This window comes from Galeopterus variegatus, unplaced genomic scaffold (genome assembly GCF_000696425.1).
Source record: "Galeopterus variegatus unplaced genomic scaffold, G_variegatus-3.0.2 Scaffold2062, whole genome shotgun sequence".
NCBI lineage: Eukaryota > Metazoa > Chordata > Mammalia > Dermoptera > Cynocephalidae > Galeopterus > Galeopterus variegatus.
In genome coordinates this window covers 180894-208630 of record NW_007728173.1, presented here as the reverse complement: position 1 = coordinate 208630, position 27737 = coordinate 180894, and the positions used below count along the sequence as shown (strand labels likewise).

General features: G+C 40.5%; 1 protein-coding gene across 2 annotated transcripts in view; it reads left to right on the top strand.

Moving 5' to 3' along the window:
• RARB (retinoic acid receptor, beta) overlaps window positions 1-27737 on the top strand; it is a 163512-nt gene that overhangs the window by 58504 nt on the left and 77271 nt on the right. For both annotated transcript variants that reach the window (XM_008580298.1, XM_008580300.1), the window contains exon 3: window positions 9356-9497. In XM_008580298.1, the coding sequence (XP_008578520.1) occupies window positions 9356-9497 (142 nt within the window). The remainder of the gene's footprint in view (window positions 1-9355; window positions 9498-27737) is intronic.

Sequence of the window (27737 nt, the reverse complement as noted above, 5' to 3'; positions counted from 1 at the left end):
AGGGGGGGGGGGGGGGGGGGGGGAGTAAGGGTGATTGTTGTGGATTACTTAATTCTGTCTGATCTACAGTCTTTAAACTAGGGTCAACCAGAGGAGAAGAGAGACTATTCAAGACTTCTATGTCCTCACAAAGAAAAAAGGTTGCAAACTTTTGTCGTAGATGGTATTCTACAGCCAGGACTGGCTACATAATTTGCAGGACCCTATGCAAAATGAAAATGTTTGTCTATTGTTCAGAATTATTTAAGATCTCAAGACAATGACAGAAGAGCACTAAAGCAAGCATGGGGCCCTTCTACATGTGGAACCAGTGAGACTGTGCTGGGCCTTGACCAGAACAATCCTCCTCACCTTTGGAAAACAGCCTGTTGAACTAGTAGTGGTTATTTGCCTTATGAAATGCTCCCCAAATTTTATTTTGAGATGATTGGCCACAAAACCTGATGGATTTGATGCCTACCAATGGAATGGGGTTATGGCCATCAGACCTGTACCATTTTAAAAAATTATTGTATCCAAGGTCATGTTTTGAAACTATAAAAAGACATTTTTCACCTAAATTCAAAAATATTTTATCCAACCAAGTAATCTCTCCTTACTGTTGGTTTCCAGTTTATATTACCGGGTAGCATTTCTTCCCCAGATCATGTTCCTCCAAAATAAGAGAGATTACTTGGTTGGATAAAATATTTTTGAATTTAGGTGAAAAATGTCTTTTTAACCAAGTAATCTCTCCTTACTGTTGGTTTCCAGTTTATATTACCGAGTAGCATTTCTTCCCCAGATCATGTTCCTCCAAAATAAAGAACATTGTGAACTGAATGTATTGGCTTGGTGCCCTTCCTGGGACATCACAGACTTTGGAAGTTTAGACCTTGATCTCTGATGATGTGAGTTCAAGTTCTCAGTTAAGAACACAGGCCTCCTTTTCAGTGGTATTCTCAAGGAGTTTTACTTAATTGGGGATTTAAAAGATTGAGTGCTGTGGCCTCTGGGTCTATCAGGGGTTGAGCTTCCAGGGGTTCACCTGACAGAGTCCAGGAAAATTCCATAATCATACTCTTCCAGAAAGATTAGTTCCCACAGAGATGGTATTTTTGCTAAATCTGTAACCACTGCCTTCTTTAGGGCCATCGTTCTAGGCATCTCCCAAAATATGGGCTTGCCTTTCCAACCTAGGCAGGAGTAAGTGTGCCAAGTGAGCTTCTGGTCTGAGGGGGTTGACTGGAGAGAGTCAGGCCTAGAATTCATGGTCAGGTTTTGAGTAGGACAGAAGAGACACTGTCCAAGTTGGCAGGCAAGAGGCGCTGTGGAGTAACAGCAGAAGCCAGGGCCGTGAAACATCAGAGCATTTGTCTTCTCTTGTCACCCATTCATCTTTACTAGGTTCCCAACACTGGGACCGTGTCCTGGCAGGGTTTTATTTACTTATTTTAACAAAAAATAAACAGCGTTGAGCCTCTATCCCTTGGGACAGCTCAGCTTTCTTCTTGAAAGTAAGAATTTTGTGCTGTTTTCCTTTTCGTGGCTCAGGGTTCGCTCCCCTCCCTACCGCGGCTGTTGGGGGCTCTCTGCGTTACACGCACGCCCTCCCCGCAGAGAGGGAAGCTCTCTGTCATCACAATAGTCGGCTGTTTTTCTACTTTCTCCCTCCCTCTCACCCATTGTCTGTCAGTGGGGTGAAAAGGTCTCTACTTTTCTCCTTCTGCCCCCAAATCTTGCTATTAATAACTTTTCAGACGTTGTCACGCATACACTTCCACTCACTCCGGAGGGTGTTTTTTGTTTGTTTAAGGCAACGTGTTTCCTGGTCTGAAAACCATGTTTCCCAAAGTAGCTGTGATGGGATTATTCCACACTCACCTCCTACCGGCAACACCTTGCCTTCTGGCTGGAAATGGGATTTGGCAGCTTTGTGCTGGTCTGGGCTCACCCTGCACCATGCTCCAGCATGGCTGGATGGGGCAAATGACCACCTGGGGCAGTCACCTGGTCACTTTTTGATTGTGATGAGGTTGGGAATCTTTTCCTTTTAATGACCAAGGGAAAAATGACTATCATTTCTCTCTTTCTTTCCCTTCTTTTTCTCTGGAAGGAGAAATTACCCTTTTGAACTTTGCATGGGGTAGAAATGAACTCTGCCGCAGCCTAGTTCAAATAGATGTGCTTCCCACCCTGGTTTTCCCACCCTGAATTTCTCCTGACCCAATGCTTTTTATGACTAAATATGGTGCCAAATTGCCTTTTTAAGAAAAAAGTTTTTCCTTAATGCCTTTCTTCAAACAATCATGACACAGTCTATACATGTAAAACATGATCTAAATGGCTCTCAGACTGACAAAAACTTCCATTCAAAATACCACAGTATGAATTCTCATAAGCAACTGTATGATTAAATATGAATCAGTATATTGCACTATTATTTCAGAAAGTAAGGATTCTTAAACTACATTCCTGCTTAGACCCAAGGCTTGGGGTATTAGTTATTTGTATTAATACCCAGATCTCAACTTTATCTGCTTTAATATGTGTTAAATAAATGTGTGATGAAGTGAGTGATTCACAGCTTCCTGAGCAGTCTTGGTAGAATACAACGCTGACCCTAGCCCTGTCCCACACAGAAGAGTGCGGTGTCACCCTAGTAAATGCTCAGCATGGCCTTCAAGATCTTCTCCAGTCTGAATATCAACCCCCTCTTCCAGTCGTGTCTTACACCCCCACACCCCCAGCATTCACATTTCTGTAAACGTGGATCACTGGTCATTCTCTGTGCTTTTTTACCCCTGGCCTCTGTTGCTTACCTGTAATATTCCTCGTGGGGAAAAGTATGCCATTCAAATCCTGCCCCTTCATTTGAGCTGGGATCAAGTGCTGATTCCCTTCTGACTCCTTTGGATTCCTGTGTCCTTCATTTACTCAATAAATATTTCATGTGTGCCTACTATGTGCCGGGCACTCTACCAGGCACTTTTTCACTTTCTGCTTTCATTTACGTTCTTATCACACTTTTTGGTGGCATCTGCTACATAGTATTCACTTGACTTATTATTTCTTGTAGACTAAGAAAGGACAGAGGCCATGCCTTATGCATCTTTGGTGTGCCCCAAGAGAGCCTACCACATCCACTCCAATTAATTGACATTGAGTGAATGAATCAATAAATGAATGAGTAAATACAGAGATGGAACCATGAGGTGGTCTATGCACAAAAGCCTGTATTGTTCAGAGGTTCAGAACATTATTCTATCCTATTTGGGATCTTTATTTTAAACACAGAATATAGGAAATTGTCCAGAAGAAAGCTTTGAGGAATAAGGTTTCATCAATTATAGTAGATACCATTGATTGGGCACTTGCTATGTGCTGGGCATTGAGCTGACACTTTGCAAGCATTTCCTGATTGGATACACAGTAATCCCCCATGAGGTAGGTACTTTTGTAGTCCTCTTTTGACAGATGAGGAAACTGAGGACTTTGCATAATTTAGGTCCCACAGATAGTAAGTGGCAAAGTCAGAGTTCAGATCCACATGTGCCTGAAAGAAATCCTAATTCATAATCACTAGGCCAGTATATAAACTAACAAAAATCAGCCTCTGTGGGTGAAGAACATTATGTGTGATAACATCTGAAATCTAAAAGGTGAAGCAAGGCCCACGCATGGAAAAAAGAAATCTAGAGCAACGATTTGAGAGTGGGGGAAGGGATCTCAAATTAATTCCATATCAAAATATGAAGAGGGGAGGGAGATGAACCTCTTTTATCTATGTCCTTTATAGACTTGGGATTTAAGTTAGTTCATGAAGGGAATTTTGAATTTTAGATTTTAGGTTTAAGAGAATATTTATGTATAAAAGAGACAGTTATCTTTTAACTTAGGATTGTTTCTGTACTGTAGATAACAGGGGATGAGTTGGAACAATGGTACTTCATAGCCCCAGGGGGAGACAGAAGTAATCTAAGATATGGGCATTTCATGATTATTGCTAATATATGAACCAAATGGCTCTAATGTATATATAGCCTTATTCACCATATGAGTTTTTTTCTCCATTTTGGTTGGACCCCAGTTCTTTGATAGCAAGACAAGAAGAGCATGAGGTGAGAAAGGATGAAAAATTCATGGGTAGAAAATACTTGACTCAGTTTGTGATACAAATCTATTTTCTTGATCTAGGTAATTAGCATTAATTGTGTTGCTGGTTTTGACTATCACAAACAACGGAAGTCATGGTTCATCAAGAGAAGTCATAATTAACCAACAGAAGTCATGATTTACCAGCAAAAGTCATGGTTAACCAACAGAAGTCCTGATTGACTAACCTAATTGCAACTCGATCAGTAGATATTCAACTAACTTTAGAGAAATCTGGTTGTTCAGTTTCTTAAGTTCAGATAATATCATCCTCGAGGAATATATTTAATATTGAGGAATATTTTAAGGAACTAAGGTATAATCTAGGACTATTACTCTGGGTCTGATTATAACTAGGACTTCATCATTCCTTCATTTAATCAACAATTATTTATTAAATATCTACTATGTACCAGGTTCTGTCCCAGCTCTGATATCAATACAATTTTATTAGGTGATGAAAAATTGAAATACTTTCTTACCAGTTGTTGAATAGCCGTTGCCTTGAGTCTCTCCAAGGCAAGTCCACTGTCTTTGTTCCAGGGAGGCCATACTGGGCACTGCCTGGAGGCCACCTTGAGGCCCACTAACTTGTTCACTCTCATTCTTGGGAGCTGGCCTTCATGCCCATCCTCCTCCTCTGTCAGGGAGGCATGGACACTAGCAAAGAAGATGGCGTATTTGGTGGTGGCACTGTGACACCCTAATGGAAAAACGCACAATGCCCACTGGACTCCCTGAGGCTGCAACCACTGGCCATAGGCTGGTATTCCCCCATGTCACCCATGTAACCTCTGAAGCAGACAGTCCTATTGTTTAATACTTCAAATATCTTCCTTGAATAAGTGAAATTAGAAGGAAAAGCAGAATACCAAGGTTGCCAAGAAGAGGAGACATTCATGTGCACTTAGATCAGTCAGAGAAGGCTTCCTAGATGGCGTGACCTCATGGAAGTTTCCTGGGTTACTGGGAAAAGGAAGTTCCAGGAAAATAAAAGAGTAAAATTGTGGTGTCAGCACCCATAGACTTGGTGTCAGAAAACCAGGTCCTAAGACTTCTTGCCAGAGCCCTGTGGACGGCACTGGAGTGCTCCAACTTTAATCCAGCCACAGATACCTGCCTGAGGTCCCTTACAGAGGGGTTGCAGTGACTTAGTTCTAAGATAAGTGTAAACGCCTTCTGAATGCCCTCTCGTTGGTATCTTTTAAGCCCCAGGCCGGTCTCAAGAAATTGCCATTCTTGCCCATGCAGGTGGAGGGTCTCTCTTTCCTTAGTCTTCAAATACCATCTCTTCCTTAGCCATTTTCTTCATCCCCAGACACTGCCTCCCCCTCCCTCTTAAGCCATCCCATCTCAGTGCTCCCAGGTGTGATGACAGACTTTGAATCACAGAACTTTACAGCTGGAAAGGACCTTGTAAGTAAATCACCCAGCACTCATTTAGAGGACAAGAGAGCTTAGCCCCACGTGGTTGTGACACTCAAGCCTTCCCCGTGGTCATGAAGAGACTGCAGCCAGGGGCTGTGATCACGAGTCCAGGCTCTTTCTCTGTGGCCTGCTTCCTCTCTCCCCTTGGGTTGCTCCTCCAATGAGACCAAATTCTTCCTTTTTACATGCTCAGCTTTTTAGTCTTTTCCCCTCCAGACGTGTTTATCCATCCATTGGCTTTAAGAACTATGACACTCGAACTTAGTACTTCTAAAGCCTATTTTTATATGTGACAGATTTTGGGTTACAGTTTTGTTTCCCATAACATGAGGCTCCTAATTTTAGGTGGGACAGATCTCTGGCTTTAAATCACGTTGAATCACATAGTGAGAAACTTGTTTCTTTTCTCTGAATTCCTCAAAGAGGAAGTCTTGAGTTGGTGCTGATATGTCTCTAATGCTTGCTTAGCTCCCTTGTCAGCGAGGAGGGAGGGGACCTGGGGTTTCAAGCCTTCAGCAGATCCAGTATCCAGTGAGAGTGAAATAGCATCTGATTATTGCGTTATTTTATGAGTGCCTTCTAATATTGACAGTTGGTACTGGTTTTCCAATTAAGCCAGAAATTAAAGGTTTTCATTTTAATTAATGTTAAAACTAAAATTATTAAGTAAATAAAACTTAGGTGGTATAGAGATATGCCCCTCTCCCCCTCCACACACACACACTAGGTCCTCAAAGCAGTGGTCTACGGGGGAGCCAGATTTATGTAAAAGTTCACATCGACTGAGGAGGAGGATTTGTATGATTCAAACCTTTCTTTGGCTCAGAGAGCATTTCTCTTTACCCACCCCAGGTATAAAAATATCTCACAGCATGTATTTTAGTCAGCAACTATTCTACCACGGTGGAAATGATTTACTGAAACTTAGACCTTCTCCTGAAATCCAGCCAAAAATCTGACTTGGAAAACCAAGAAGTCCTATTTAGTTTCTGCCGTCATTGTTACTGAACCACACTGACTAGGTAATTAGTGACATATAAAGTTCTTCAATTCTCTCTTCTTCTTTTACTTGGGCATCATGAGATTGTTTTTCTCTCCTCCATGGTCACTTGCTAAGAATGTGCTGAACGGAACGTTAGGTTTTTTTTAAGTGGAAGAGGTCACCTTTGTCCATACCTCTCTTTCTTCACACATACGTAAAAGACTCTGTCTTCCGTCATGTCAGTGTTTCTTGGCAGAAGTTTCTGGAAATTGAGTTTGTACATCTGGCAGCCAAACGTGGCCTGTAGGTATGTTTTTCAGGGAAAGATATGTTTTTGAGGTAACCACTCTGCACAGATTCTGTTAGAGTTTCAGAGGATTTGTAACCTGTTATTTTAGGTTCTGAGCGTATTTGTAGCTCCAGAGGTACAAAAATAAACTGTGTTTCCTTGGAAAATGTGTGTGTCTGGGATGTATGACAGGAGCTGCAACCTTAAGCAAGATTTCCAGGCGCTTACAGTTGAACCATGCTAGTAAAAATATGTTTATTTAGACATTAAAATACTAGGGTGCCCATGTAAATATCCTAATCAATGTGTGTTATGTGAGCTTCTTTACTAATGTGCTTTAGCTTCTAATGTTTTCAGTTCTGGCTCCTGCAGTGTTAATGTACTACAGGGAAAGTTAAACTCAGATGGTGAGTCTTATTTTCTGTTCAACACATTTAGTGTTGTGTTTCTTACTTCCAAGAGAATTGTTTCTTTTTTTTAATTGAAACATTATTGATTGTACATCTCTTTATAGTGCAGCATTGAATATCAATACCTGTGTGCAATATGTGATGCTCAAATCAGGATTAGTATATTTATCATTATACAATGTATTCATTTCTCGTGGCCCTTTACCAATTTCTCACCAATCCCCACCCGACCCCCAAGAGAATTAAGAGAATTGTTTTTTTTTTTTTTTGTCTTTTTTCATGTCCGGCAACGGATCGCAACCCTCAGTGTCGCGCCCGTACCGGACCGGGACTGGCAACGGGATCACAACCCTCGGTGCTGCGCCCGCACCTCGCTCAGCCGGTGAGCGGGAACCGGTCTGTATGTGGGATCCGAACCCTCTGCGGGAGCGCTGCCGCACTCCCAAGCGGCACACTGTAGCAGTGCGCCACCAGGCCGGCCCAAGAGAATTGTTTCTAATGTAGGTGTCGGTCACAAAGTCACATCACAACTGATAAAGTAAAACTCCTTGATTGTAACACTCATAGCAACATGGAGGGTTTTGTTGGACAATTAGAAGAGGGAAAAGACAGCAGACATACCCTTTACCACTCTCTGTTCATTCACAACAAGCATCACTATGTATTCAACAAGCATCACTCAATTATCCATCACTGCAAAGTCGCATGGTAGAAATGGGGGGGACAAAGAGAAGGCCGGGGATGCTTGCTCCTGGAGCCTGAAGTCTGCTTTAGTTCATCAGTGTTTCACAAAAATCAGAATAAATTGTTTCTTCTGTCAAAATATAATTTTGAAAAAGTTAGAAAACAAAAACTCAGGGGGCTCTCTAGTTAGCTCAGTTGGTTAGAGTGCAGTGTTACAACACCAAGGTCACGGGTTCAGATCCCCATACTGGCCAGCTGCCACACACACACACACACAATCAGAAAACAAAAATGCATTCAAATATTCAGTATGCACATGTCAGAAATTCATTTAACTCATTAATGAGGGAAATGGTAGGATGACAAAGCTAGTTCAACAGAGGATGTGAGAAAAATATCTAAGTAGATAGAAAGATAGACCGGTAGAATGAAAGGAAAAAAGTGCTGAAGTAAGATTGCAGAGTTAATGGTCCTATGAGGCAATAAAACAATAATCTTTAGGGTTATTTTTTATTTGGGCAGAATTCCTTCCCACCTATAATAGACAAAAATAATTTGCAATTTACCAGTCTTCTACAATCTTTATAGATTCTGGGTCCAAATAGTAAGTCAAACAAAGTTACATTCCCTGAGAGCATTAGATGATTCTTAGATGGGCTTGTCCCATTAGAGTGATACAGTGATGAAAACATTCCATGAATGTGATGTCCAGTATGGTAGCCACTGGCCATATGTGGCTATTGAGCATTTGAAATTTGGCTAATGAAACTGAGGAACTAAATTTTTAATTTTCTTTAATTTTTATTTAAATAACCACATATGACTAATGGCTATTCATATTAGATCAGCTCTAAATATGTCATTGAATATGCAGTCTTTTTTTTTTTTTGCCTTGTTTCCAATTTTTGATAATTTTTTTCTAAACACTTAGTAAATTAAATCATAATTAAAATGTTGTGATAGAAGCTAAATATGCAAAAGAACTAGGAGGAAACTTTTTTGAAAAAACCTAATTCTTGCATGAAACAATTTGTTTTGCAAATGTAATGCCTTATATATTGGGTTCTTGATAGTGGGCTCTCCTGAAATCATTCTGGCCAGCAAGAGAGCAGGTTACGAAGTTAAGCCTCTTTGGATGGAACCCAACTCTGTCTGATGTTTTCCAAGTGAATCAGCTTGGCATTAATTTTCTTTTAGCAAGATAATAATGGTCATGTCTAGTTTTGATTAAAAGGGACTTTTCGGTTTGAAACAAAGGGAGAACTATTAATATTTCACAAGGATTTTAAGGTTTAAATAAGTTAACTTTTGTGCTGCTGTCACTTCATTACTCAAAAAGAGCAATCGATGCATTGATAAGGTTGCCTTTGATTTCTCATGAAACTCAGTTGTTTTACTTAGTTTTCTCATCTTCTTGCTTGCTTACAGGGGTTTTTCCGCAGAAGTATTCAGAAGAACATGATTTATACATGTCACAGAGATAAGAACTGTGTTATTAATAAAGTCACCCGGAATCGATGCCAGTACTGTCGACTTCAGAAGTGCTTTGAAGTGGGAATGTCCAAAGAATGTAAGTGGAGTCTCAAAAAAATGTTTCCCTGTTTGCCTTATCTATAAACATGATTCGCTCAGCTTCCAAAATCAAATCATGAAGCGTGTCAGCATGTAGAATTCAGACATGACACTAATGATATAGTGCCAAGGGTAGGTGTAGACAGGGGTGACATGAAAATGAAATAACCGTAGAGATTTTCAGATAAAACTTAAGTGGTGGTTGGTGAAAAGGCAGGAGTTGGGTGTCATAGGTGGCAGATTTGTGTTCCAGAGCAGTCACTCACTCTCTGTGTATTTCAGAGAAGTTAATAACTCAAGCACATCACACAGCCACTTGGTGACTCCAGTTCCCCATCTTGACAAGGGGAGTAAGGATCTCTGCCCATATGGGTGAAGATAAAATGAGGAGAGAAGCATGAATGTTAACAGTAATAATAATTTGCCCTTTTCTAGAGAAGAGAGATTGTATAACTTTTGTGGTGGAGGAAACATTTCAAAATTTGGGGCATTAGCATTTTTCCAACTTGATTTAGCTTTTCTTCCCCAAGCTACCTTTTGTAAACAATAATGCATCTTATTTATTTAATGCAAAAGAGAACATTTAATAAATTAAAAATTGGTTAGTGGTCCATAAACATTTGATAATAGGGATTTGAAATATTAATGCTTTAATACAGAGTATATACAACCACAAAATTTCATTATTTATGTTCTCTCTTTGATGCTTTCAAATGTAGGGGATGAGAAAGCGATGGGAGAATAGCAGGCCTAAGGAATGTGTGCCTGGGAAGTACTTATGGGGTTGCCACTTTTTCATTCATTCCAGCACTTGGGGATTTGGTAAAGACCCACTGTGTGTGTGAGGCACTGGACTAGGTGCTGTGCCTGAGACATGGCCACTGCCCTCCAAGAGCATGGGACAAAAAGCCATGCACCCCAGCCACGGGGTTGGAAAAATAGTTATGAATTATGGGCTCTTCAATTTTAGAACTGGGAATGTGGCCCTGGGGAGAAGACTGCTTGAAGAGAGAGAGCCTCTGAAGCCAAGCAGCATTGCTCTGAGGGTGCTCAGCTGGGAGACTGGCTCTCTGCTAGGAGCTGCTACTCAGGGATTGTAGTGGATGTTTCTTGGTAACCTACCCAGCTGTTTTTTCTAATTGTACTCCCATCCCTTCACTTTTCCTAGCTGTACTCAGATTTTAGTTTGCTTTTACACCCTTTGGGTTTCTGTGCTTCAGGGGAAGCTTCAGGGTAGGGATCAACTCAGTCGACTCAGGCCAGTCAGCATATTCTATGTTCCAGCTACAGTCATCTGTTTATTGTGTGAACATGTAGCCTAGGCTGATCCAGTGAGAGGGAATATTCAAGACTCATGCTTAGAATCTTGGGAAGAAGTGCCCTCCCTTCCAGTGCATGCGAACAGGAGCCAAGTGGCCACAAATACCCCTGGTAGCTGTCCTCCAACCCCAAGGGAACTCAGCTGTAGGGCAAAGCAGGAACTGTGGATGGAAAAATGGAAAGAAACAGAAACCAGGCCTTTAATGGCATCACTGAGTTGTTAAACCAACCACCCTGGGAAACCGCTGCCACCAGGTCATTTTGTTATATTTGCCAGGAAGTAGCCATTCAAGCCTTTGGAGTTGGGGTTCCTGCTCATGTGTAGAGTTCTTATGAACAAGAATGGACTATGTCATGAGACAGTGAGGCTTCCTGCATAAGCCATTTCTTCTGGGAGGATCTTTCTCCTCCGGGCAGTTCTATCTGCAGATCATGGGTCACTTGACCACATTTCACCCAGTTCCCTTTAATCCTTCCAAACTTCAGAGCTTGTGAATGACTTGAAATCAATAAATATGAAGATATGAAGCTAATATTCAATTAGCTCAGGCCCCACATCCTACCATGAAAAGAAAAGCATGGTGACCTGAAATAGCCAGATTATTTATGTGTGTAAGACACACAGGACGATCACCTAATACTCCATTTTTGGTCTGACGTTCTGTAGGCATGGATGTCATGCTGCATTTCTGTGGGAGAATTTCTGTTCAGGCTGAAATTGTAAATGAGTAAGCCAGATGTGGACTCAGAGAAAATCAGTACTTTTGCATTTATTTTGTGTGGGCTGGAGACCCATTTCCTGCTTACATTACTTAAAACCCATATCCTGCTGCTCTGTAAAAACTGGCAGCTTGGTTGGCAATTAAAAAAAATAATGTTTACACCCACAGGAAAATGCTAGCTTCAACCCTCAAGGAACATATCACCTTAATTAGATTTAAAAATATAGAAATGGGAAGAAAATGGCATCATTATGTCCAAGTACACAAAAATAAATATATTTTTCTTAAAAGGAAATTGAAGGGGAAGAAATAAACACTTGGAGTATAGGGATTAAGAGTTTAATAGAATATTTTTTAAAGTTGAAACAGAAGGAAGCAGGAAAATATGAGAGTCAGTAACCAATCATGCCATGATACACACAACTGAAATGAACCCAAGACTAATAGATACTCATAGAATCTGAGAACTGAAAAAGGATCTTAGAGACTGGTTTTCACTCACCTCTCTCATTTGACATACAAGTACACTAGGACCCAGAAAGATGAAATGGTTTTCCCAGCAATCCCCGACTGGCTAAAGACAGATCCAAGACAACAGTTCAAGTCGGCCACCTCTCCTCACCGTGTTTTCTCTGCAACAGCAAGAGTAGCAAGATTCACACTCAATTCCAGCTGTAAGACATGTCGGCTTATTAGTAGACAGAGCGCTTTAGATGCAAGTGACAGAAAGCCCCGTTCAAGCTGGCTTAAGCTAAAAACCAGCACACGTAACTGAAAATTCGAGAGTAACACGGCTGGATCCAGGGGCATGTGTTTGCTTTCGGGGCATTGTTTCTATTCATCTCTTGCAACTGTTTTTTGCTGTGTTGGCTTTGTTCTCAGGAAGATTTTCCCTGCGACTAACAAAGATGTCTACCAACAGCTCCACACTGATGGCTACCCAGCAGAAAGAGGTGTTCTTAGAACCTAACCATTCCATTAAGCCTAGGAATAGATTCTCATTGGCCTAACTTGGGTTGTGTGCCCCTCTGTGAACACATTGCTTTGGATAGAATATTGTCATTGGCTAGGATCAAGTGTCAATCCCTAAAGCCCAAGATTGATGTTGACTCTACCCAAGCTATGTGGGCCAGGAGTATGGGAGGAGGTGTTCTCAGTGAGGAATCAAGAAAGACGAGGCAAAAATAACCTTACGTCTACTATGATATGTCAAGTCCTACAAGTGCTCTTGTTAGTACAGTCTTCTTAATTCTTTATACTTGGGGCTGGGGGCTGGGGGCGATAAAACACAGAGAAATCTGAGAATCACATTATAGTACTAGCTAACTAGACAGGGTATTTTCTGGGTACCAGGTACTACACTAACCACTTTCAATGTTTTATTCCATCAATCCTCACAACAACCCTACGAGATAGGTTAGTTATAACCCCTCCCCCTCCCTGCACTTTTTTTTGGCAGATGTGGGAGCTGAGGCACAGAAAGGTTAATTAACTTACCCAGGGTAACACAGTTAGTAAGGGGCAGTGCTGGAATTTGGAACCAGGTAGTTTAGTTATAAGTTTATATTCAAACTGAAATATATACTGCATGCCATAAAGAGCAGCTTTTGAAACTCTGAGTTCCCTTTTCTACTCTATTTTATTGCCAGTAGTTAATAAAACAATAACCACACTCCATGCTCTATATTAGAGATGTATCTTCTAGAAAATCATGTGCAAATTTAATTTTTATAGATCAAATTTGATTTTAAATGTGTAAGGGGATTTACTAGTAAAAGAAATCCTTTAACATGGCCTACCACAAAAGTATGATTATTTCTTCATTTTTCTGTTTTGTGAATACTGGTGGGTGTACCTTATATTTTCCAAGGATATTGTAGAACTAGGCGAGCTTTTCGCTGAGGAATAGCTATCTGTCAGAGCATGGACTTTGGTAATGGCAAGTGAAAAAAATCGATTTTCAGCAGCCTTCTAAAAGTGGTACAAAAATTTATGAAGAATTGGAGAAGGAGGCAGAGGAAGCACATGACTCAGAGTTGAGTGATGAGTATCTGCTGGTTGGGTGGGAGGCTTGTAATCCCGTCAGCAAAGGAAAGCATGGGGCAAAGCCCTGAAAGAAAAACAAGAAATAAAAAAGAGAAGCAATAAATGAAGGCGTGACACTTGGGGTTGTGAAAGAGATGTCCAGATAAGTTTATGGCATAGATAAACAGCTAATTGTTCATGATGGAGAAGAAGATTTAAGATGAGGCTGCTTAGAGACTGTAGGAATAGTGCCCTGGAAAGCCTGACCATATGCATTTGAGTCTGTTACAGAAATTTAAAAGAATAGTTCAGCTCTTTAAGCCAGGGATCAGCAGACTATTTTTTTTTTTTGTCTTTTTTCATGTCCGGCAATGGATCGCAACCCTCAGTGTCGCGCCTGTACCAGACCGGGACCGGCAACAGGATCGCAACCCTCGGCGTTGCGCCTGCACCTCGCTCAGCCAGTGAGCGGGAACCGGTCTGTATGTGGGATCCGAACCCTCGGCGGGAGCGCCGCCGCGCTCCCAAGCGGCGCACTGTAGCAGTGCGCCACTGGGCCGGCCCAGCAGACTATTTTTTAAAAAGAGCTGGCCATTTAAAAAAAAATTTTTTTTTTTAATTTTAAGAAAATACTGTTGGCTTGGTGGGCTATACTGTCTCCATTACTCAGCTCTGCCATCATAACACAAAAGCAGCCATAGAAAATATATAAACAAACAGTGTGGTTATGTTCCAATAACACTTTATTTACAGAAACAGGTGAAGGGCTGGGTTTGGCCTGCAGGCCATAGTTTGACAACTTCTGCTTTTAGAGGCTCACCCAGTGGCCCAGTATGCCACTTACAGCTGCTCTGCGATCTCATTGCAGCCTCTCCTCTCACCAGGAGACACCCCAGCATCCAGCCACCCTGGACCATGCCGACCCAATGAGCCTTATACTTCCTTTTTTTCTGAGGCTTCTATCTCCTTCTCCTTCAGTGGAAACCCCAGGAGCCTGCTCAAGTGTCATTTCCTCCGTGAAGCCTTCCCTAAGCCCTTCACACACTGCAGGCACAGTTATTCCTTCTCCCCGCCGTGTTCCCGTCGTGCTTTACACATACCTCTATGAACTGCACACTTATTGTGTTATACTGTGGTTCTTCACACACCGGCGAGTCTCCCCGGCTTGATGATGAACTCCTGAAAGGCCAACATCACGTCTTCCTCACCTCATAGCCCCAGAACTTAGCATGATGCTTTGATCAATGAAGTTAGATTGGTCGAGTGGTTAGATGTGGCCATTTAAAAAAGAAAACCAAATCCAGCTTCTCCCTGGCTTTCCTTTCTGACAAGTTGTCAGACACAAAACAGTTCTGGGTGTGTATCCATTCAAATTGTAGTCATTCGCTTACCTGCTAGGGGCCCAGAACAAGTTATTCAACTTCTTTTGGGCTATGTTTTCTACCCGGATAAGGGGAACATGAGTATTGACTAACAGCCCAGGTGTGACATGAGAATTGATGCTTTTAATCCTGTTTAGACAGCAGTGTTTCCACAAACTGCTTCCTCTTCCCAATTCCCTCCCCTAGAAGACATAAGATCTTCTAGGGTGTTTGCCAGTGAAAAAGGTTGAGCCGAACAGGTATCTCATGTACCTGCACATGGCAGAAGCCCAGTTAAGATGGAGAGGCTAAGGTGGACAAGTGGTGGGGTTTGGGGCTCACCTGCACCAAATCTTGGCTGTCAAGTTGCTCACTGAAGAAAGAAAGGAATCTAGGGATAAGCTAAACATTGGAGTCAGGAGGCTAAAAGGAAAATGGAAGCCGAGAATCAGGCCAGAATGATGACTTGTGTGCTGTGGTGAGGGGATGGTAGTGGACCCTGGATGCCTCTACTGTTTGACCAGGTCCTCATGGCCTCTCAGACGGAGTGTCCCCCACCCATGTCCAGAACACAGACACTGTGGAAGGTCCTGTGGCTGCCACCATTTTCTGTTTCTTTTCTTTCTGAAAACCACTGACCGTTCATTCACAAAGGGAACCTCTTAGAATTGCTCTTTGAGGGTATGTTTATGTGGCCTGTGCCCTTGAGTGGTTGGCAAAACATGTCTCTGATTTTGTAGAGAATACTGTTTAATGTTTATTTCACAGCATTTTTTTTCTATGACAGTTTCATAAGTGTATTTGTAGAACAGAGCAATTGAATAATCTCTGAATTTAAGAGTCCCTAAGCACTCATCGACACCTTTTCATTTGGGGAATATTGAGCTTAAAAACAGCTTTTTATAAAGTCTCTAAATTCTGATTTATACTTTAGACATGAACGTCCCCATGGGTCGACTGGATGGAATGAATGTGCGTTGTATGGACACTTGGATACGTCCACAGGAGAGTTTTGTTGTTCTGTGCTTCTTTCATTTCCCCTTTACTATTAAACTTACATTAAAACAAACCTTTTGGACTAAAGGCACTTAACCTCAGTTAAAATCACCTTTGCTGGTGCACAAATTATATTGATGTGCTCATTGGTTCTACTGCTGGATTTTACTAGCTTAATAACAAGGAAATTCATATTGTAGGTTGCCCTGTGTACTTGGGAAATTACATAAAAATCATCATCAGGGCACTTAATGTCTTTCTAATTTTAGTTTATTTCTTCATTTGTTCCCATGTTACATCCCAGCCTGTGGCTACGTTTCCAAGGTTCATTGTGATCATTTTGTTCTGCTCAGAGACTACTATTAACCCCCACCTTCTCTATTGGCTACGTGGTGCACAAATCCCCAAAGAGTTCCCCAAAAGTAAGCGAAAAGCTGGAAATGTTGTATTTTTATATCTGAAAATGTCTTAGAAGCTGCAAAATAAAAATCTGCTGCCCCTTTCCACTTGCCAAACGTTAATATTTTCCTGCATCTGTCCAGGGGGTTAAAAAAAAAATTCCATTTGGGCACCAGCAGTCCTATGATGTCAATGCCACTGTGGGGCTCGAAGCCCATTAACACTCAGACTGCAAAGGAAGTATTAAAATTCTTTCAGCTTTACTAACACATTTCTTCTCTCTGCCTGTCTCCTGGAGAGGGGATGCTTAGTGCATTCTCACCTTAGAAAAATGAGAAATTGTCATTACACAACACAACAGAGGAAAGAAAAAAAAAAGCTTTGAAGTTCGCCTGAACTGGGGTCAAATCTGGCCCTACCCTCTTGCTGTCTCAACTTGGGCAAGTTGTGTAATTTTGCTTCAAGTGGAATGAACTAACCCATGGCATGAGGATTATTGCAGCGACCTTGCAGGGCGGTTTTGTGGATTGGACCTCATGAGGGCAACACACTTAGTAGCGTGCTCAGCACACAGTAGGTGCTGAACAAACGACAGCTCTTCTCAGGCTCTTGTTCTGGTGGGTGGTGACACAGTTTTGTGCTGCCGTTGCTGCTGCCACAGCTGTTTTTTATTATCATAATTATAGCCTTGACTGTACTTCAGGAGAAAAGTGAAGGGCAGAGGCTCTACTCATTTTGAATTGTTTATAACGGCACAGTGTCATTGTATAGCCCCGAATATTATGTCACAGCATTAAAAATAAAGCTTGCAAACATAGTTTCTAAAATAAATGTCCGCCTTCCTCGGCTACTGTAAACTGGGAGGCAGATGGCTCATTTGCTCGTAGATGCCAGGACATGTGTAATCAGAGAATGGGAGAGTATCCTAGTATCATGGAACCCAACTCCATGGAGAAAACTGAACTGGGGTTAGAAAGGACGCCTGGCCCCCTTCCTGCATCAGTCAGCTCAAGCTGAGGCCACCGGATCCCCAGGCAGTGTGGAACCCAAGCTGCCTCACCATGAGGTGCAGTCTCCCTTCCTTCCCAGGATCCTCCTTTCTTAGCTCAGCAGGCACCTTCCCTCTCTGCTCATGCTTTATTTGGGACTCTTGGCCTGCCTTTCCTCTGCTTCCATTATTTGCCTTCCCACAACCAAATCTTACCCACCCTTTGGCCTCTTCAGCAGGGCTGCTTTTGTAGTCACCCTGACTAGAGGGAAGCTGGGGAAGACATCGATGATTCTATGACAGTTGATGGTCACAAAGTGCTTTACCACCAGCACAGTCTCCCGAGACTTCAGGTCATCTCATGCAGGATGTAAGACAGGGATAGTATTCTGATTCCCAGTTCCCTGGGAATCAGAGAAGTTAACAGACCTGCCTGAAAGCACACTGCTGGCTTTTACCCAAGGGTCTTAATTCAATTCCCAGTATCCTTTCTACCACACTTTGCTTCTCTAACAGTGAAATTCTTGCATGCGTGTAAGGCTACAAAATTTTCAATATCTTCACCTATTTTTGCTTCCAAATCAAATATTCCATCATTTACATATGTGATTTGGTTTGTTATATATGCATATATACAGTAGTTTAATGTAGTATTTCCTGAAGTATAAACTGCACACTGTGATATAAAAATAGTTTTAGGGAGCATTGAACTTGGCATAGGGTATTGTCAAATCATATGGCGATACAGTTATTCCCTTTTCGATATTCATTCAGTCTTTTTATTACTAATGAGAAAATCTCAGTTTGATGCTAGTACCTCCTTGATGAATATCTCTTGAACCTTTGCTAATCTCTCATTTTAACAGCAAGAGGACAGGCAACAACACCTAGCCAGGACTGAATTACATAACTTCAGAGGTCTGCACACTGTTTCTTAAATGGCCAGGTATTTGGGCTTTGCGGGCCATCCAGTGTTTGTTGCAACTACTCAGCTTTATTATGGCAGAATGAGCTTCACAATTGAGCGGGCTTTGTTCCAGTAAAACTTTTTACAAAAACAGGCAGTTAACCTGAAAATCCTGTTTATTTTTTACTCTTCCTTTCTATTTATGGCAAGCGATACTACTTTTACCTTTATAGTAGTAATAGAAAATTTTCCTCTAAATTTTATTTAAGAAAAAATAATTAATTGAGACAGAAATCATGAGTATGGTGTCCAGTAAATATGTCAAAAATCATGAAGGTAGTACTGGAAGGACTGAAGCTTAAGAAACATTGGTTTGACATGTTAGCCGGTCAAGTGTTCTTGCATCTTAACAGGAATAGAGACAGAATCTGGAACTGGAGCCTTATGCTACCCACCAATCCTGGAGTGTCTTCAGTGCCTCAGGTTGGTTGTCTGGACATGAAGATAATAACAGTACCTACTTCATGTGGCTGTGTGAGGAGTAAATGAATTAGTATAGGGCAGGGGCTAAAAACAGTACTTAGCTAAGTGTTAGCTCCTATTACTGTTCCTCCTGCTGTGATACTGAGCCATCCTGACTCCCAAAGAAAAGCACATTTGATCATGAGTGGTCCTTACTGACTGTAGAGAACAGCTAATGCTCCTTCTGGCCCATGAGTCCATTTACTCAAAGTTAAGATGTACTCTGAAATTTGAACTTTGTCCTTGGGGGCTCAGATCTACACCCACAGAGCAAAGTGATGGGTACATGGGACCAGAAGTAAAGTTTCAGCTCAGAGCCAGATGATCCCATGTTGGAATCCATGGCCCTTGGTCACTTATAGAATCAGCTCCAAATGTATCAGCGTGGGCAGAGCCCTGCACAGCTGCCCTAGCCTGCCCCTGACACTGATCTCCTGTCATCATCCCCAAAATACGCCATGTGCTAGCTGCCACTGACCACTGGGTGTGCCCATCACATGGTGCAGCCTTGGAGAGTGCATGCCGTTCTGTCCGCCTGCCGTGCCCTTCTCCACTCTCCTTCCCTGCTCCTCCTTAAGCCACCTCCCTCCTAGAGGAGTGTGCACACACACGTGCATACAGATGCACTCCCACACACAACATGCTTTTCTAACAGCAGGGAGCGTGCGTGGGTGACTCTAGCCTCTCCACAGTGTGACATGTTAGTGACATCTCTATTGGGATGACTTTCAGAGTCAAACTTGTTTTGGGGTCCAGGAGATGTGTGTGTGTGTGTGTGTCTGTGTGTCTGTGTCTGTGTGTGTGTGGAGAGAGAGAGAGAGAACCCCACCACACAGGAGCTCCCTGCACTGGCCATGAGCACCTTGAGGGCAGACACAAAGTCCGATTCTTAATTGGGTTCTTACCTGCAAGCCTAATGCCTTATACTTAATAGATGGTTCTGGAATGGATCAGAGGCAAGGAGCACTTGAGGACTAGAGATTCTGAACCAGTAGCTTCCGTCTGGTCTTTCCAAGAGTGAGGGATCTGAATCACTTGAACTGTGAAATGTGAGCTCAAGAAACCTTTAGATCTCATTGATAGAATGAGCTCATTTTTACCTTTTCCACGTTGACTCCTTTCCTGCTTTGTACCGTACAAATAATAGCACATCTCCCTTTCATCACACGATGTCCCGACATTGTTTCTTTCATGGTGGATGTAACTAGATGGAATTTGTAAATAGGTCCTACCACGGAAGATTTGCTTTCTCTCAAAACTGTATACACACACACATACATAAATATTTCATCAAATCTATAACTTGTTAAGGTGCACCACTATTTTATGTACTATTAAAAGAAAACAGCACCAATTAAACTAAGATGCAATGAAGATTAAGACAGGTGGCAATGTCAGCGAAGGAGGGAGGGAGGAAGAGAGGAAGTAACCAGATATCAACGCTATAAGAAATAGGAAGCATCACACATTCTACTCTGGAAATATTCTATGTTTTCATCTTGAGCTATTTTTCACTCTGCTTTAAATAGACTTTGATAAAACCTCAGTGCCCAGAGACAATCCCCAGTGCAGGGAGTTGGCCGAATAAATATGCAAGTGCTTCTAAAATAGCTGGCAAAGAGCCCTTTGTTTGGAAACAAATGTCTCTGTGAAAATAGCAACCCGAAATTCTCCTGCAGTCCCTTTGTTCTGGGGCAATGAACATGGCCCTTTAAGCACCTTCTCCCAGTGACAGCAATTCTCTGGAGGGTGGCTACCTAAATTGCTCAATAAATCCATGCATAGAATACAGTCTGGAATTTGCTCACCCTGGAGTGGTATCGAGCACTTAAACCCTGTTTCTTCTCCCTCTGTCATCGCAAAATACTCACTATCGCAGTGAGGTTATATCTCTCATCCTTCTCCCTTTTCATCTGGAAAGCAAAGAGTTGAGCAATTATCTGATAAACTAGACTAATGGAGATAGGCATCATTTAGTACTGGGACCAAGAAAAGCAAACACCCTATTTCCTCAAGAGAGGGAATGTTTTTGTCCCAAATACACACTTGATTGTTCCAACACTTTATTTATTAGCATAAAATAACTCCATGATTTTTAAAAATTTCTGATTGTTTTATTTTCAAAATAATTTTAGGACAAAACTGTTTTATTGATGTTGGAGAATGCTAATCCCCCATTTTTCTTTTCTTTCTTTTTTTTTTTTTTTGTGTGTGTGTGTGTTTGTGGAGGGGGGAGGTTATAACACTTGGTCTGACTTCTAAACAACATTTTGATTCAGCAGCATTGTTAAATCTTAAAATAGAACTAAGGAATTTCATTGGCATTTCAAAATGGACCATTTAGGAGCCAGTCATAATAGGCCCTTCCAAAGGGAAAGATAAAAGTTGTTCCTAGTAAACTCTGTCAACTCAGGGGATTTAATGAGGATAGGAAGAAAATCAAGTGCAAAATATAATGAGTGAAGGATTCCCACTTTGTGTCCTGCAAGTGTCTGGACAAAGTGCTTGAGCAGTTTTAAACTGAATGGAAACTTCGTTGTGGTGCCCTTGGACTTTGAGCTCTCAGAGATCTGAAAATATGGATGCTCAGAATGTCCTCCCACCCTCTCCAGTAGATGCAGCCAGTGAGTTACTTCAGGAAGAGGGACATCAGAACTTTCTCCTGGCTCCTGGGGCTGAGTATGCACTGGAGCTGGACTTCCCCACCTTCCTCAGGATGATAATGGTGCCCAGGTGTACAGAATGCAAAGCCTCATTTCGTTTTTGCAAATAGTACTTTCTTCATGGCCTTGTGTTCCTTAAGAATACAATTATGTCCATCAAATTGAAATGTGGTGCTTTACTCCTCCTCCAGAATCACTGACATGGAAAGGATTGACAATAGCAAGTGTTGGTGAAATGTGAAGCAACTGGAACTCTCATACATGGCTGATGGAAGTATAAACCAAGCCAAAGTTTGCAAAACTGTTTGGCAGTATCTTCTAAACATACCAGTGTGACCCAGTAATTCTACTCCTGGGAACATAGTCAAGAGAAATGAGTGTATGGGCTCACCAAGAAACACATACAAAAATGTTCACAGGGCCGGCCCGGTGGCACACTGCTACAGTGCGCCGCTTGGGAGCGCGGCGGCGCTCCTGCCGAGGGTTCGGATCCCACATACAGACCGGTTCCCGCTCACTGGCTGAGCAAGGTGCAGGCACAACACCGAGGGTTGTGATCCCGTTGCCGGTCCCGGTCCGGTACGGGCGCGACACTGAGGGTTGCGATCCGTTGCCGGTCATGAAAAAAGACAAAAAAAAAAGGAGAAAAAAAAAATGTTCACAGCAGCTTTATTGGCAATAGCCCAAACATGGAAACAATTCTATGTCCATCAACAGTAGAATGTGTAAATAAATTGTGACATATTCAAATAATAAAATATGCCTAGCAATAAAAAAAAGAACAAACAGCATGTATGAACCTCACAGACATAATATTGAATGAAAACACTTAGAATAAAAGAAAACAAACATGCTATGCAATTCCATTATATAAAGATTAAAAACAAGCCCAACTAATCTGTGTAATAAAGATGAGAATGGTGGTAACTCCCAGAAAGGGGATATTGATTCAGAGGAGGCACATGGGAACTCGTGAGATGCCGGACATTCTAAACCGTAATCGGGTATGTACACACATAACTATGTATATATGTTATACCCTGATCAAAAAGAAAAAAAGATTGAAATGTGAAAGTAAGGGAGAGACCATAGTGGCCATTTCTTCTCTTGCATAAAGAAATTGAGTTATCACTAAGGGGGAGTATAATAACCTCTCGTTAGAAGAATCCTCATCTCTTTTAACACATTAAGATTTCTTCAGGAAGTGTTTTGATCTCTCTATGTTTTGCATTTTCCTCTGATTTGAGAACCATTTTACTTGCAGCTTTGAATGCCAAAGAAGCACCAAGATGGGAGGTGATCCTTGATTTACTCTGAGTTCTCTGCAGGTGGTTTTGTAATACTCGGAATCACATCAGTCCACCTACCCAGCTTTTTCTTTTGGTGCCATGCACTGAAAATTAATAGCCCATGGATCTATTGCAGCTTGTTGTGTTGGGAAAACTATTCTAGTGATCAAATAATAAACAGCTGAAAAAAGATAATGTAAGATTTACTATTTTTAAACATTGTTAACTTATCAGTAGTGTCAATAAATTCCTCTCAGATATGCGGTATAATCAAAATATGGTTTATGAGCCTGTGTGGATTATAATTTAAAAATTAAAATTATCCCTTTTTCCCATAGTTAATAAATGTCAAAACAAGGTGTCTTTTTATTTTGATTCATTCATTAAAGGCACCTGGGACTTGAAAATAGTAAGTGATCAAACTGAGACTGGTTTAGAGAAGTTAACAAAAAGATTTGGCTGATAAATACACAACCTACTGTTTTTTGTTTGTTTGTTTGTTATACAGCCATCAGAGTAATTTCTTTGTGAGACTGTTCACATTTAAAGAAAAAGTCCTGGATTTACCAAAAGTCCATCTTCATTTCCTTTTCCTTTTCCTTTTTATTGTTTGAAGTGCTTAATATATGTTGATGGCAGAAGACAAAACAGTTAAAATGGCAAATTCTTCCCTAATGCCAGTTGGCAGAATAAAAACAATGAATCCAACATATGAAATTTAGGCATAAAAACATAGAGTTTGTGATTTGGTGGGATGGTATATTAACAAGTTGATTTAAGACATGTAATATCACTCTAAAAATATCAAAACTATTAGAGTTAGTTACCTCTGCAAAAAGTGGATATAAGCAAACTCCAACCCTTTTTGTATAGATATATTTATCTCTTGATGCTATCTTCAAAGAATGCAATTGAGCTTAAAAATATTGATAAGATATTGTTTTTTAAAAAAGATTACAACTCAACAATTAAAAAAAAACCCAATTAAAAAATGGACAATAGATTTGAATAGACATCCCATCAGAGAAAATATGCAAATAACAACAACAAAAAAACATGTAAGATGATGCTCAGCATTTTTAAAAGTCATCAGGAAAATGCAAGTCAAAAAAAATGAGATACCGCTTCATGCCCACTAAGATGGCCATAATCAAAAAGACAATAACAGATGTTTGCAAAGATGTGCAGAAATTTGGACCCTCACACACTGCTGGGGGGAACATAAATGGTATAGTTGCTGTGGAAAATAGTTTGGCAGTTCCTCAAGAAGTTAAACATAGAGTTATTATATGACCCCTCAGTTCTACTCCTAAGAATACACCCAAGAGAAATGAAATGTATCCACTCAAAAACTTGACAGAAATGTTCATAGCATTATTCATAAGAGCAAAAAGTGGAAACAATCTAAATGTCCATTAATTGATGAATAGCACATAAAGTGTGGCATATCCATATAATAGAATAGTGTTCAGCCATAAAAAGGAATGAAGTACTGATATATGGTACAACGTGGGTGACCCTTGAAAATATTATGCTAGTGAAAGAAGCCAGACACAAAGGCTACATATTATATGAACTCATTTACATCAAATGTCCAAAATGGGCAAATCCATAGAAGCACAAAGTAGATTCACAGTTTTTAGGATTGTTGGGGAGTGGAGAAGGGGAAGTGAGTGGTAATGGGTTCCTTTTGGGTGTGATGATATATTCAGAGACTTAGACGGTGATGATGGTTTCATGACTTTGTGATTTTAAAAACCACTGAATAACACTTTAAAAGGGTGAATTTTATAGCATGTGAGTTATATCTCAATTTTGAAAAACAACCAAAGGATTTAAAAATGTTAAAAATTTTGAACAAAGCTGATTGACTTGAGGGAAAGTAAGAAAATAAACCTTGGAGTCAGATTAGTATACTAAGGTGTATACATAAGGGAAGAGGGCTCTTATTTGGTTCTGGTGTTTCTGGTAGTCAGAGCAAAAAGCGGACAAGGCCAGGGAAAGATTCTCAGTGTCCACAGGATGAAAACAGCTTCATTGTTCAGAAGAATTGCAGATTTTCCAGACACTGATGTTTAGATGAATGTCTCCCGTGGGTCCTTATAAAAAGAGAACTGGGAGATGTCATTTAGGATGTCCTTGACATTTTCCTTCTGTGTAGTTAAATCTCATCTATTTTCCAAACTGGAATAAAAAGCACATAGAAAAGCAAGGCAGTCATTATGACCCTAGACCCCAAAAGAAGGAGTCGTGGGCATGAAATTGAAGAGAGGACAATTAGGATGTCCTCCTCAAAACAAGAGTTGACTCTCCTTATTCCACTTCAAATTTTGTGATTTAAAAGCTCTTTTTCAAATACTGTCTTATGGGTATCATCAGTTTCTATTTGATTTTCCCTTTTAAGGTAAAAATCAGCTGTATGTTTTAGAACATATTTCTTTTTATTAGTGTATAACTTATATATCTTAATGACAGAACTTAAGTGTACTGTTTAATAAATTTTGATAAATATATACATCCTTCAAACCTCCTCCCAAGTCAAGATATTAAAAAAAAGGTGTACGGGGACCTTCTGGAGTTGGAACATTCCATATCTTGATTTGGGTTGTGGTTATATTTGAGGTAAACTGTTCTAATGTCTGTCACCATAGGTTAGTTTCACTTGCTGAACTAAACATACATGGAATCATGCAGTCTGTACTCTTTTGTGTTTTCCTGCTTTCCTTCATCATGTCTGTAGGATTTTTCCATATTTGTGCATGTATTGATTCTTTGCTCCTTATATTGCTGAATACTATTCCATTTTATAGATAGGCAATTCTCACTGTAGTGGAGATTTAGGTTATTTCCAGTTAGGAGCTATTATGAATACAGCTGCCATAAACATCCTTGTGCATGCTTTTTATGGGACATAGACACTTATTTCTCTTGGGTATATACTGAAGCGTGGCATTATTCACTCATAGGAACAGGAGTTTAGTTTTATTAAAAACAGTTTTCCAAAGTGGTTGTTCTACCTACCATTTTATACTCCATGAGCAGTGTATGAGAATTCCATTTTCTCCACATCTTTGCCAAACCTTGATATTTTAGTCTTTTTGATTTTAGAAATCCTACTGGGTATGAAGTGGAAAATAGCATTATTCATAAGAGCAAAAAGTGGAAACAATCTAAATGTCCATTAATTGATAACCACTCACTGTGGTTTTAGTTTGAATTTTCTTGATGACTAATGATATTACATTTCTTTTTAATTCAACGAAAACTCAATCTGTTGTTAGGCTAGAAAATATAAAATAAAATTATGCACAGTTTGATCTTATATTTGCAAAATCACATACAGTTTGGAAGACAAACACTTTAACATTGGGTATTGACAATACTTTATATAGAAATGGCTGTGAAAATTGATGCCAATACTGTTTTTTTGCATTTACTTCTTCATTTCCCTATAGAGGATCAAATTTATTCTTATATATTTAGACATCTTGATATCTGAGAACAACATCCTTATTTACCTCATTGTAAAAGACCATAACCAGGGGTCAGCAGACTTTAGCCTTTGAGCCAAATTTGGCCTGCTGCCTGTTTCTACCAATAAAATTTTATTGGAACACAGCTACATAATTCATTTATGTATGGTTTACTACTGCTTCCCTGCTGTAACAACAGAGTTGAGTTGTCGTGACAGAGACCATATAGCCCACAAAGCCTAAAATATTTACTGTCTGGCCCTTTACAGAAAAAGTTTGCCAACCCCTGCCATAACCTATTCAATATCTTTAAATTTTCAATTTTATTTTAGACACTGGTGATGAGAGTCTAGTTCCATGCCAAACATATGTGTGATTTGTAGCTGTAGCCTTCATTTCTCTCAATTCATGTAAGCTACTCAGTGGTTACGTGCCTTACAGTCATATCTTGACAACTCAGTAGGGACCATCTGATTGCAACTTTGGACTGAAAACTTATAAGCTAATCCTCTCCCACCCCTACTTCAAAATTCAGTAACTTAAGGTGCAGGAGAAACAAAAGGAGTTTGTCCTGGACAGAAATGCAGCTAACTATAAAGTCATGTAACTTTTTAAAACACACACAGATGAGAACTTAAACATACAACCAATAACTCCTTTCTAGAAAAAATAAGTAGTGACTGTAAATAAATGAACTGATTTTCTTGTCTAGAAATTGGCTCTAAAGGCAGTTCTAGAAGAGAGAAAAAAATGTTGTAAGCAGTGGGCACTAGAGTTGAAACAGGTAAATCCCAGGATGACTTTTCTAAATGGTCATATATTATATAAAATCTCACCCACTTATAGCCACACATTATATAGAGAGAAATGTTTTGTCATTTACATCCAGCTTATGATAAAGTTATTACCCTTCACCGACACCTTTAGTAAACTACCAAAGAGGCACTTAAAGCAAATACACTTAAGTAGTCTAGCATGGTGTACTGGCCCATTTTAAAGATGGACTCCAAGAAAGAATGGCCACTTCCTCCATTTTGTCACCTGTAATAAAAAGATACGCATTCCTCTTCTTTCCCCATCTAAGGGAGTTTGTAAGAGTGAAATATCAGGAATATCAAAAAACTGTGAAAGAGCTTCGACAAAAATGCTTTAGAAGCAGAAGATATAATTGTGGTTGATGTTATTGACCCAACGGCTGCAGAGCAAACTTTATCTGGGACTCCATCAGGCAGGAGGACAGGGCATTACTATTCTCTGAAGTGCACATCACTCAAGACTTCCCATCTGGGCAGTGCAAAGCCCACCTCCAGCGAAGAAACATATGCTGTGTGTGTTGTTGACGCAGTAGAACTTCCTGGCCTACTTAGCTTTCAGACTTTGCTCATCTAAAAGATACAACCACCTTTTTTAGAATTCTCTTCTCGATCTAATTATATGAAAGCGGGGGTGCACCAAGCATTGCCTCCCACCCAAACTCATCAAACACATTCCTGTTTCAAGGGTGAATCAACATGTGAACTTTGCTGCTACAGGGAGCTGACACCTGCTTCTGAGTTTTTCCTGATGCCTCCAG